Source organism: Accipiter gentilis, chromosome 28 (genome assembly GCF_929443795.1).
Source record: "Accipiter gentilis chromosome 28, bAccGen1.1, whole genome shotgun sequence".
NCBI lineage: Eukaryota > Metazoa > Chordata > Aves > Accipitriformes > Accipitridae > Astur > Astur gentilis.
The window spans coordinates 7,801,427-7,814,482 of record NC_064907.1 but is presented as its reverse complement, the minus strand read 5'-3'; the positions used below and the strand labels follow the sequence as shown (position 1 = coordinate 7,814,482).

Below are 13,056 nucleotides of genomic sequence, written 5' to 3'. Positions count from 1 at the left end.
AGTGGAAGAAGTTCCTTTAGGAATGTTTTACATTGTTGAAGATGTGATATCTCTTAAACTGTTGCTCCTGCAGCACACTCATTAATGTATTAGTAAGACCATGAAAAAATGTAAGTAGAAAATCTCTGTATAATGTACCATTTCAAATTAAACTCATGTTTTCAAATTTGATGGAAACAAGAGTTCTTTGCAGTATTACAAGCTGTAGGTGCAATTTTATTTTCCTTTTCCGGAATACCATAAATTGGCTTCCTAGGGTGAAATCACAGCCATATCACATAAAGACAGTTTCATTTCCTGCCCTCTCCATAAGTATAATACCTAGGTAAGTCTCAGGATTCATGTGAGTGTGGATGAACTGTCAAGGTACCCAAGGTATTTTCACAAATTCAAAGCTTTCCACAGTTAACAGTAGAAATGTCTTGTTCATCTGCATCTTTCCCAACTGGCTGCTGAAGTGTATGTCATTTGGAAAGCCCAACGGAAGGATAGCCAGACTGACAGCCCTGTGATGTAGATATCATCTGGGAGGGAGTTCTTAGTCCATTACTCCTTGGCTAGACTTCCCTTGTACTCTGATAGCATGCATCCACCAAACCTGACAAGTCCCCTGAAAATGATTCCTTTATTGAGTTTATCCAAGGTGTTAATAGGTGAAAGAACTAAGTAAGTGTTTAAAACTAGCTTTAACTTAGGTGGTAAAAAGCATTTTGCTGTTAAGTGTCTTGACTTTGTGTCCCTTGGGAAGCTGGAATTTTTGTGGTTATTCATTTTCTGTAGCAGAAGAATGATCTGCTCCTAATTTAAAAAAAAGTTCCAGGCAGCCTTTACATGGTCCAGAGAAAACCTGTGTATAAACCATAATCTCTCTACATACTAATGGTATACATTTCTTCAGATAACATGAATGTTACCATGCAATTCAATAACAGAAGTAATGTCTTCATTACCTTTCATCTTCAGCTAGTAATGCACTGATTTTGGCTTCCCTTGGTCAGATCCATAGAGAACCTTTGGAAAGTTTTGAGTCTGGAAACAGAGAGGCTGGTGCAGTATTTGGGTCTCTTCCTATATATGAGGTAAGCACAGGTGTCTTCTTTTCTACTTTTTGCAGTGGCATTCATACAGCAGAAGCTATTAGCACTAGTAAATTATTACAATCATGTATTTGTGACATTCTATTGTTAACTGTCTGCTTCTCAATTTAATTTTCTAACATGGTTTGCATTACTACCCATCCAACTCCATTCTCTGTTTGGTGGAAGCTTGGGAAAACATTTGAAGACAGCATGCCGCTAAGTGAGTATTCCAGACATTTAATTCTCCTGTTCAACCTCATGTCATTAACTTTTGGCTCAGATTCCACTCTTTTAGCCAGCCCCAAAACTATTGATTCTTATCTGGACAAAGCTTTGGCTATTGTAAGTTAATACTGCTTTATGGGTACTATTGATTTGACTTATTGCAAGCTGTCTAGCAAAGCTTCCTAGGTTGTTCCTTCTATGGAGAAAGACTAGAATGTCCACAGCTTTGTCTATCCCACCTATCCTGGGATGGAAAGAATCACCCCTAGCAGAGGTGCTGATCTCTTTCCATGGAGGGTACCTTAGAGAACTAGCTTGGATGAGACTTCTAAAATCTAGATGGCTAATTAGGTGGGATGAATAGGGTACTCTGCATTCAAATATATATGACTTGACTTAATACTTGTGTGTGCAGCAATACAGAGTATCTCAGAAAACACAAAACCTGGGAGCACAATGTTCAAATAGTTGGCACATAGTCTGTTCTTCTGACCATTGATGTACCTTGGAAATCTATGTTTTGTTTTCTTCTTCTGGAAGAAAACAAAATACAGGGAGTCTTGTGCCTTGGCAAGTTAGGAGCAACCACACTGAAGCCAATGGCACTGCAATAGATTTACAGTAAAATGAGATTGGACTTCTTCTCTGAGCTACATGCACAACAAACAATTTTTTTGTCTGTGCTGTTACAAAATGCTATCAAAATGGTCTGTTCAACTGAACATACTAATTTTTTCTTGAAATTTTGCAATTTATTTTTTAAAGGTCTTCAGTGGAACAAAGCTGAGATGTCCAGTCCCACCGGACGGTCAATGGAGACAGGTTTCAGTGGAGAATCGGGTCAAGACAAATAAACATAGCATCCATCTTCAGGAAAGTAGATTAGCAGGTCCCTTACTTCAATTGTTTTCTGTTTTTTTCCTATTATATTTAAATCCATTTCATTATTAAGTAGAATATACAGAAATCAAACCTTTACTTCTATTGCAGTCCTTCATGCAGAGAAAAAATTCTAACAAGGCTGGTGTATGATTATAACAAGATACTCACAGAAAAGCCCATCTCGCTCCGCTTTTTGATGGTTAAGAAGGAAAAGCACCTTACTATGATTAATTCCTTGAAGATTCAGAGCCATAAATCTGCAAAAATTCTTCTTTTGCTAGCCATATAAACTTCTCTGAAGAACAAGAATTGTAATTCCAGAGGTACTGCTCTAACTGTTCTCTCATGTTTCAGGAGCTTTGGTGTCCTTGGAGAGGCAAAGACTTGATAGGATGTTCCATAGGTAGCACACATATGCCACAGTATCCTAGTCAAAAGTCTTCTTCCAGAAACATTTAGATTTCCTTGTTAATCATGTGGAGATAAGACAGAAGGAAGATTGAGAACTAGGTTCAAAAGAGAAACAGCCCTATTTAAAGATACCTGCATTTAGGTCACGGCATCATAGAACATGCCATCTTTAACTCTGCATTATTTTCAGCTGAGCTAACTTTATATTAATTAAACATAATTACAGAAACAGAAAAAGCAAAAAACAAGCAAAGCTCCTTGCAATTGTTTTGTTAATGTTATGCAGACAAGTCTTCAGAATTATCATTCTAATACCTTTTAGTGCCAATATTTCTGTTCAGAAGATGCCTTGACCAGAACTATTAACAGAATGAAATGGCCATATAACCCAAAGAATTCATTTTCAGTAGCTCAAATGCCTTCTGGTTTATGCTACTTTGTTTCAGAAATACACTAACATGTTACAGTAGGGAAAATCTGTTTAGATAAGATTTTTTTTAAATTAGTTTTTCTGATCAATTTACTGCCTGTCAGTTCAGGTTTATGGGCAAAATCCTGATCTCTTGCTGCACCAATTTAAGTCTTAGCTATGCAGATTTAAAACAGTAAAAAACACTATAGGTCAACTCAGTTCGCCCCAATTATTTTCATCATTTTTATTATATAGTACAAACCAAGCCTAGGGCATGGTAGATATGTTTAAAGGAAGGTCAGTGTATGATTCAGGGTGTAATGAAGGTGAAAGTATAATAGCATTATTTTATTATTATTGTTATTCATTATGAACTCCTTACACTGAACTGTTGTAAGCAAGACCAAAATTTGTAAAAGTTACTCAGCATATTTTAGGGTGATCAGAAATCATACTCCTTTTCAGCAGTTGCTAGTGGCTGTTTACTTAATGAGAGGCTAGTAACAATGTCTTTCTGGTGGATTTTGTGTTAGCCGAAAGTCTTAAACTAATGTCCTAAAACCTACTTAAGGTCTTCCCTATTTTTATGATTGGCTCCTGAACCCTTAATCTAAAACTGAACCTTTGGATAGCACTGAAGAAAACTGGCAAATGTTGGAAACTGATCTCCTCACCAATATTTAAGAAACCAATACATAGGTTTGTCCCTTCCTCTGTGGCACAGTAATGGCAGAAAGCTTTGTTCTTCTTATGCTTTTTTCTATATTTTCATCTAAACAGGAAATCCAAGCCTTTAACTAGCACAGGTAATAATGAACAGCATCTTTCATCCTGTGCTGTGTAACGACCTGCCCTTCTGCTTGGGAAGCACCTGGCAAAAGGGGAAGGGATCTTGGGTTTATGTAAAAATCATTCCTGTTGAAATCAGTGAATAGCCCATTCAACGTCTAAGAATTCATTATGGCCCTGAGACAAAGATCTTAACCAGGACCAGTGTAGTATACATTATGTAAAAGAAAACACTCTTGCCTGAGATCTCAGATTAGACAGCTGCTGTATCATCCAGTCTAACCCTCTGGTTGGCACAAGGCAGACAAACCGTCATGATTATCTTCTGTGGCCAGATGCCTGTTTGTGTTACTATTTTGGTTTCCAGTTGAAGGGAGCATCCTAGGGTTCTTAACATACATTTGTATTCTCCATGTCAAAACCACAGGTATCATCTCTGCTCCAAAATTGTCCAGTTTGGACTTTCATATATTGGATATTATGCTGCCTTTTTTCTGTCAGATTAAGCTTCATCAGCCATCAAAAATCCTTTTCAGAGATGATTATTCTTAATCAAAGAAGTCAGCATCTGCTCTCCATGATCCAGTCAACTTTTCTGAGCTGAGAGTAAGGAGCAGGTTGGGCATTTTAGCTGAGGGGCAGCACACTGCAGCTTCAGGAGCCAGCTCAGGTCTGGAAGCAGTGTGTTACACTAACATGGCACTCACTTGGAACTAACAAGCCCTGTCAGCTCCAAGAGGTTCTGTACAGGTCTGGCTCCAGTATCCCTGCAGATGCTCCCCAGGCCCTGTGGTTCTGGTCCACCCCAAAAGCCCCTATGAAACAAAAACTCAGCGGAGTATGATACAGAGAAATTACACTTGGCGCTCTGTGAGCTGTTTTGAAGGTAGAAGCAAAACACAAACAGTGTTCTCCTTTACCCGGGTTCTATCAGCCTCCCAATTACTCTTGATAATTACAGTTAACTGTAGTTTGAGCTTCGTGAGTCTCTCACTACAAGGCACACTTCTGTAGCCTTTTTATCTCTTCCCATCACAGTGGTTATCTTTTTTTTAAGTGTCTGCCTCAGAATTCCATTTTATACACACAAACTTATAAACATCAGACACACAACAAAGAGTTAATATGCCCTGCTGTTTCTGCCTGTTGTTCCTTGTTTATGCTTTCAAAGAGCAGGTCCATCCTCTAAGCCAGAAGAGTGCATGCTGAGCTCATATTCAATTAATTATCTGTCATGATTCTCTGAATCCTTCCTGGCATTTCAGCATTCCAAGACAGCATCACAACATGACACAGGTCACAGAATATCATACTTTGTCTAATTAAAGATACAAATCCTTGCCAAGTGTGTCACCTTAGTGAGTACTTAGGATAATGCATGTAACTAGTGCCATTATTACCTACTGTTTTGGGGAAAATAGCGGGTTTTCTATATTACTGGTAATAAATGGTGTTTGATCTGCTGGCCTTCTTGGAAAGTCTGTCTTCTGATGAGCTGAATATACAATGACTTGCAATGATTTACCTGTCTTCAACTTGTTACAGGGCTATGATGGATTTTGGGGTAATACTGCTTTTTTTTTTCAGCAAAATATCTTGTGGGAGTATATTTAAAAATATTATGATCAACTGTACTGTGTCTGGCTGGGATGAACCTAATTTTCTTCATAGCAGCCTGTATGATGCTGTGTTCTGGATTTGTGACTGAAACAACGTTGGTAACACACCAGTGTTTTGGCTATTGCTGAGCAATGCCTGCACAACATCAAGGTGGTTTTTTTCCCCACCCTCAGCAAGTAGCCTGGGGCTGCACAAGAACCTGGGAGGGGACACAGCCAGGACAGCTGACCTGAACTGAGATATTCCATACCATATAACGTCCCGCTTGGCTCCTGGAATGGAGGAGGAAAGCAAGATGTTCATGGTCATGGTGTTAGTCTTCCCAAGTAACCATTATGCCTCCTGAGGCCCTGCTTCCCAGGAAGTGGCTAAACATCTGCCTGCTGATGGGAAGTAGTGGATGAATTCCTTATTTTGCTTTGCTTGCACATGCAGCTTTGCTTCACCTATTAAAATGTCTTTATCTCAAGTTTTCTTGCTTTTACTCTTCCAAATCTCTCCCCCATCCCACTGGAAGAAGTAAGCAAGCAACTGCATGGGCATTTAGTGTCTGCCAGGGTCAACCCACCATGTTCCCTTCATCCACCCCATGATTTAGCAGTTAGCATATGAAAGGTAACCCCCCTGCAGTTTCCTGAGTCCTATTTGCCTTTGAAAGACAGCTACTTCAGCTCTCTTCCAGTTACCTGAAAATTGCCTAGTCTTCAAAGATTATTAAAAATGAACGGTTCAGGTTCAGAGAGCTCCTTACCCATTTCTTTTGATGTTCTTATATATTATGTTTTATAATTATGTAAGATATTCTCATTGGCATTGTCCCTATTTATAGTTAGAACTAAAGTATTTTAATGTGGTTGCAAGATGCTGATATCCCACTTCAGTTCATTAACTGACTATTTACTTCCTCAGAACTATTTACTCATTCTTTTCTTTTTACCAAACATTTAGCACTGCTAGGATTTAATAGGTTCTTAATTTTTGAATTTTACTCTTTGCAGTCTTGCTGCTTGCTCCCTTCGGTTTTCCTTATTAATTGCCCATGTTTTCCAAGAGCTGATTTGTATGCATGTCTATCCATGCCACTATATTCTCCACTGTACAGAAGAGACCATCCATAATGTAATACTATTCCCAGTAACAATCAAGCGTTTAATCCTATGCTGAATGAAATCAATGAACCAGCTCTCAGCAGGGAACCATGCTGCAAGGAGAACTGTCAAAAATACATGATATGTATGTGTTACCTTTAGCAGCCTTCCATCCAGTTACTACCTTACTGTTATGCTATTTAAACTGTGACAAAATTACAGTGCTATAATGTTCTCAGTCTTTTTTTTCATAGTTCAGTAAGTTAACAAAACCTGAAGTAGTTCAGGCTGCATGCCATTGCTCAGCATTACTGTTTATTTGAAGAGTTCCAACTCCAAGAGCTTTATAAACACCAAGTGGAAACTGGTTCTGGCCCCAAACATTTTACACAATGGTATTATCCAATTGTCTTTCTTAAGTGTCACAAGAAAAGCGGAGAAGCTTCATTTCTTTGAACAGATAATCTACTAAGGCACTGCACTGCACAGAATTCATTTGAAGAAGAACAGTTGTTTATTCTGTGCTAGAGAACAGACGATGCTACTGGAAAGAAATTAAGCACAGAAAAGCATACCAGGCAAGTGATACTTCCAAATATACCCATTCATCTTCAAGCAGTCTTTTCAATGCTGGATCTAGTACAATGCTGTGTGTTAATGGATTTGTTGGTCTTAGCTGTAGATTTTCTCTGTGTCGATGTCTCTCTATTACTTTGCAGATTAGTTTCTTGCCGCCAGCATCCACAATTATATTGCAGGCTTAAATGTTCCAGGTATATTAGTTGTTCTGTTGTTCCAGATCATTAGTGTATTATGGAAAGGTATCTTAACAAGGCAGCCTCTTTCAGCATGGCAGAAATTCACGGTTGTACTGGCTGCAGTAGTTAGTTTGCCAGAATTTCATTACAGCCCTTGCTAGTGCTTTACAAAATCTGGGACATTCTTCAGCTGCCCTCACCCACTGGTGTAGTTCAAGCTGAATAGCATCAACAGTGCCAGAACTACAGGAACCAAAAGTCTTTGTTATGTAACCACTACTATAATAGCTCCCATTATTTGGGCTAGGATTGGATGGAGAAGGCACACAAGCATAACTGTCACTTTGTTCTTCAATATAGTTACTCAAACTTCTGTTCCCTGCAACCAAAGTCTCAGTAGACACATTGACTAGCTGACTGGCTAGATGGCTAATTGAGGAACACCATGCAGAAAAGACACCCAAGTTAAGGGAAGTTTTTGAAAGCGTGTAACCTATTTCTATCAACCATTCAGGATGTGCTTGTCCATGGATACCCAGAATCAGGCCCCCTGTCATCTGTGACTCTGCAGTGGTCAAAAATCCCATATACTCCTCCCAGGCCTGTTCTGCTTGGGGAATTCCAAAGGAGGCTTCTACTGTTAGCATCCATCTTGAACACCTGCAGGTGGTTTGTAATGATATGTAGGAAGAAGCCGTCAGTAATTTTGTTGACATCTTCAGCAAGAGCCTGAGCCACCTCTATAGTATACCTGTCTTGGCTGGTAGACACTTTGCATTTTTTATAATTTTGAATACTTTCAGAAGGACAATCATGAGAGAAAATACAAGAGGATGTCTTTGCATCCCAACAGGCAGCCTCTCAATCAGGGATGTCTTTCGGTTCCATTGACCCACCATGTGGGACAGAGAGAATCAGGTTCATGTTGCCCACTTGATATTCTGTGAAATTATTATGACCAAATATAACCTCTTTGGTGCCAGTGGCTTTCAAAAGCAAATATAAAATGGAAAGGAGGAACAGATACATATTCTTCATTTGCTGCTGGAAGACTCAGCAATATGGAATGTGTCAGTACCTACATAAAAGCAAAAGACAGATTTTAAATTACTTAGAGCTGGGAACACATGAAAGACTGTTCAGCTGCTGCTGGAATGATTAGTTGCTGATTAAACTAATTTAATTTTATTCCCTGTAGCACAAAGAAGAGTACTTTTATAAGAAACAAAAATTAACAGGGCAGTTAGTGTGGCTAGATGTAACTGATGCACTGTATCCAAAAGAGAGGATTCTCCCAGAATAACAGGGCAAGGGAAATGGTACGTTGCTGGGCCTCCTTAATTTCTCCAGAAAGAACAAACACTATTTGATGATCCTATCTGATCCCAGAGAGTCACTAGGTCCCAGCAAAATATTTGAAATAGTGTTTTTTCCCACCAAAGCCTCACTGTTTTTCACCTCTGAAATGTAAGAAAATTCTAACAAAATTTGATATAATGTCTGTATCTTATTGACCTGTGTGAAATACAGTTCCATTATCCACATGGTTACAGAAACTAAAGACTATGTGAGCTCAGACCAGCACTGGGCTTGTCTAAAATAAGCAGACTGATAACAATTGAGTCCTACCAAGCTCTATCTCCAGCTATGCTCCAGGCTGAGTTAATTTGGTAGCATTATAGGTAGGTACCAGTGAGTGCATTAAGGAGGGACTATATTCTCTTTAGTTTTCAAGTCTCCATTCTCTTCAAGGGAGCTAAGCCCTCACTAACTACCATTTTTTGGAAAGCTGGAATTCAGCAATATGCTGACAGTGCTTTCTGGTTTGAAGGCATTCATCACTAGAAAGATCAGAGTCTTGAATGTAACTGTGTTGGACAGATGTAAAATGAGTAAGTAAAGTCAGTGAAGAGCAGAATAAAAAAAGAATACTTTTCACTTCCATGAATAAAAAACCTCAATATAGGCCAGATGATGAGTATGTAAACAGATGCACTTGCAGATGAGGCAGGCTGTCTTGTTGCCTGTCCTGCCCCTATCATTACATCACCTGCAGAAATGCAGAGGATAAGAGGAGCAGACAAGGGAGAGAGTAAGAAAGATCTGCAAGAATCTGTCTACAACATCTGGCCTCAGAGCATGTATGACAGCAGCCAGTAAAACTGAGAGAGCAGGGTGCAGTATGGAAGCATGCTCCCATCAGCCACCTACTCTAAGAAAAGGAGAGGGCAATTTCACCTAAATAATGCAGAAAAATATTCTTTTCTCTCTATGAGGGAATTCTGCTGGCTTTTAGAGTCAACCTCCGCTGCCCACTGAGCTGGTCCACACTGAGGAACCTGTACACAAAAAGCAAACATCTACCTTCCTCTCTTCTTTCTGGGCTGAAAGTCTTGTAAAAGTCTGTGAACTGGAATCAAATCCCTAAGAATCTAATCTACAGTTTTGCTGCAAAGCATGATTAACAGCTTTTTTAGTTTCTTTTTAGCCTTTCAGTGAAAAGGTCCCTTCACTTGAGCTATTGGCTTTAAACAAGCTTTTATCCAAGTCCTTGTATAGTTCATGCTTCCTTAAATTTCCCTGAGACTCAGACCGTCACCTGATCATTCACTGTTTGCATTACCAGAAATGTTGGGGAAAGGAATATTTTCAAGCATTATTCAAAATCCCTCTTCTCAGAAGAATATATTGCACATGCAGAATGTGTATGACTAGGAATATCTTATCTCAGGTGCAGTGGGGCCCAGCACCAAGCTAAATAAATCAACAGCAACAACTCCCAGGTGCTGCTCACCTGCCTCTGAAGGACTCAGGTTTCCTTTGCCTCAGGCTCTCACCTTAAATATGATGACACAGCTGTTCCTTTCCCACCAGCTGCCAAACTGTATGTTGTCATCTGTGGCAGTTTGCTTGTCTTTTTGCAATTTCTTGTTAATGACTAAATCAAGCTGTTAACGCTACTAGATCATGCCTTAAAGATATATGGAGAGAGTTCTGTATTATTCCTAATCTGGAAGAAAGTCACCTTGGCACAGCTCAGGCTCTGGGCAGACTTGGAGAGTCTGGAGGAACTTGATGACCCCAGACTACTTTAAAGAGTTTTCTGGACAACATGCAGGGGATGCAGAGGAAAAATGTTAAGTCACAGTAATACTGGCTAGAACTGGACTTCATCATAGCAAAACACACACCTTTCCAAAGAATTTTAACTCAAAAGGATGGTGTTCAGAGAAGCACAGAAGCACCTGCAGCTAGGAGGAATATGCTAGAAAATGGACCTGTTTGTCTTCTCCAGCACTAGGGTGAGGTCCACATGCATGAGGAACAAAATAACTGTAACAGGCTGTAAGTTCTCTGTTGATCATAGGTAAACTTACATTATCATGAGTTTAAAAAAAATCCACAATATTTTAAATTGGTACTAATCACTGCAGGACTAGTTTGAAGATTTACCTGTAAAGAAAGGGAGAGAGAATTGTTCCTGCCTCCCGCACCTTCAAAAGCCAAGCACAAATGACCATTGGACTTGGCTTCAGCTGGGACTCCCTCTGTCCCGGAGGTCTCTAGAGGCCAGGCTAAGCCATGCAGCTGCGTGGCACAGAGCCTTCATCTGCACCCAGATGTATCATTTCACAATGAAGGATCACAAAAAGGGGAAAAAAATATGCACTGGTATACTAGAAACTTAGCGTGCTTTTGTTCTCTATATTGACATATGTTTCTAGGGATCAAAAAAACTTGCCACAAGCAGCACAGCCATGCCAAAGGTAAGCTCAGAATAGTTAATATAATCAGTAAAGGCGACAAAACTGGTAATACAGAGGGGTTTGAGGTTTCACGGCAAAAATGGGTGCCCTAATTCTGGTTTTAGTTTTTGGGGTCTTCTGGGGGAAGTCTAGGAATTTTTCTGAGACTTCACTGTAGGAAAGGTGATGGGATACATCTGTTTGCATGCACACTCATCTATGCATTTGAAGCCATCTATTATCTTTTCTTGGCTGAGAAAATACATTCTCTCCACTCAGAATCATTCTAGGGTATACCTGGCAGAGAAAAAGAATTAAATAACTGGAGATGGCGAACTGAAAAGACCTCTGAGTTGAAAAATAAAGACAAAAGGACAGATTGGCAGAGCAGGGATGAGGGTATTCTTTGGAATGCTGGAAGGAGGTGAAGGATCTCATACGAAGAATGGAGGAAATACGGCAATTTCTAATAAGAAGGCACAGAGGCATGAAAGAAAGGTAGAGAAAGACAGAGAAGACTACTGTTTGGGGTTTTTTCGCAGTGAATCAACCAAGTAGAGTTAAATGCAAGAGTCAAACACAATCCACGGTCTTCCATGATGCTTATTCAGTTTTGCATCCATGACCCAGCATGTTATGATCTCTTTTCCTTGTGTTCTCACTTTGGTACCAAGGTGCAGCAGCTACATATTGCTGACTGACAGGATCCCATTCTGCTTCTCATTATGTATCACTTCACATTATTTTTAGTAAGGAGTGCAGAACAACAGGTACCCAACTCATTGTCTATTGCCTGTGATAACTGGATGTACTGTCTGTCAAATGCTCTGATACATTTGGATGTACTGCCAAACAGGCAATGGATGGGTATACTAATCACTGTAAACTGATTCAGCTGATTTCAAAAATACACCTCTTTTCCATGTCTTCTTTCAGGCTTCTCATTGTAGAGTAAATCATGAACTAGTTTCCTATTAAGCTTTTACAGATAGTTAGGCAAAATATTAAAAATAATTACTTCTATGTGGCTTTTGCAAATGGAAATTCTTTCTAAAAATTAAAACATTTACACACACACCCAACAAATAATTGTTGGGACCTTACATACAGAGACAGCGATTAGCATTCTAGTACCTCTAGAAACATCCTGAACCTGCAGGATTTTATGAGTGTTACAGGTAATAGTCCTGCATGCATGTATCCTCTTGTCAACATGCAGTTGCTGTAGCTGCAAACTGTTGCTGCAAATACACACACTTGGATCTTTGCATATGAACTGAGGAAAATGCTTTTTGACGTTACATACATGGTGAATTTTGAAAAAAAGCAAAAATTGCCAGTATGCCCTGGGTTACTTGATCTCGCTTTGACAAAAGCCTCACAAATTTTAGTGAGGCTTTGCTTGGATTTGGGATTGTACTACAAATAATGCTCCTCCTTGGCTTAATTCTCCTGTACCTCCCTACCTTAGCACTGACAGACTTCTGATGAGTAACAAGACTGTCAAGAGAGATTTCACAGCGTTAGTGCATTATACAAATGTTGTGTCCATATACACTTAACCACAGGAAGACATTGTTTCTTATGGGTACTGAAAATGAATGCAGCCAGTACTAGGTGATTAGAGAAACATTTAAAGTTTCAGAGAGACAGTCAGTGACTGGTTGTTATGTCTGTGCTTCATATATCCTCATATTGACAATGGGTACAAGAAAAGTTCTCTATAAAGGTAAATAGCAATCTGAAATATAACTCTTCTATGCCTCTTCTGTACTGTAAAGACCAAGGAAGACTGCATTTTTCCCTGTTTTCAGTACATCCACAACAGAGCACAAGCTATCGAGGCAAGGCACTGCAGTAGGCTTGTGTGAGGATCTGAGGCTGCTGACAAGCACAGGAATAGACTAGATTGAGAAGGCTGAAGCAGTGACTACCTCAGGCATTTGCTTTTCTGCCTTCCTGGAAACTGTTGTTCTCTGAAGGAGAACAATTGGCTGGTGAATCAGCTGCTAGTCAGTAACAAGAACTAAAATATATGTGTTACAT

At 39.5% G+C, this 13,056-nt stretch overlaps 1 protein-coding gene across 1 annotated transcript in view; it reads left to right on the top strand.

Moving 5' to 3' along the window:
* The window catches only part of WDR64 (WD repeat domain 64), a 78,223-nt gene extending 75,915 nt beyond the window's left edge, over positions 1–2,308 (top strand). Inside the window, exons 27-29 of the mRNA XM_049830711.1 lie at positions 999–1,079; positions 1,266–1,299; positions 2,070–2,308. Coding sequence (XP_049686668.1) covers positions 999–1,079; positions 1,266–1,299; positions 2,070–2,158 — 204 coding nt within the window. The 3' untranslated portion in view covers positions 2,159–2,308. The remainder of the gene's footprint in view (positions 1–998; positions 1,080–1,265; positions 1,300–2,069) is intronic.
* Positions 2,309–13,056: the final 10,748 nt, after the last annotated feature.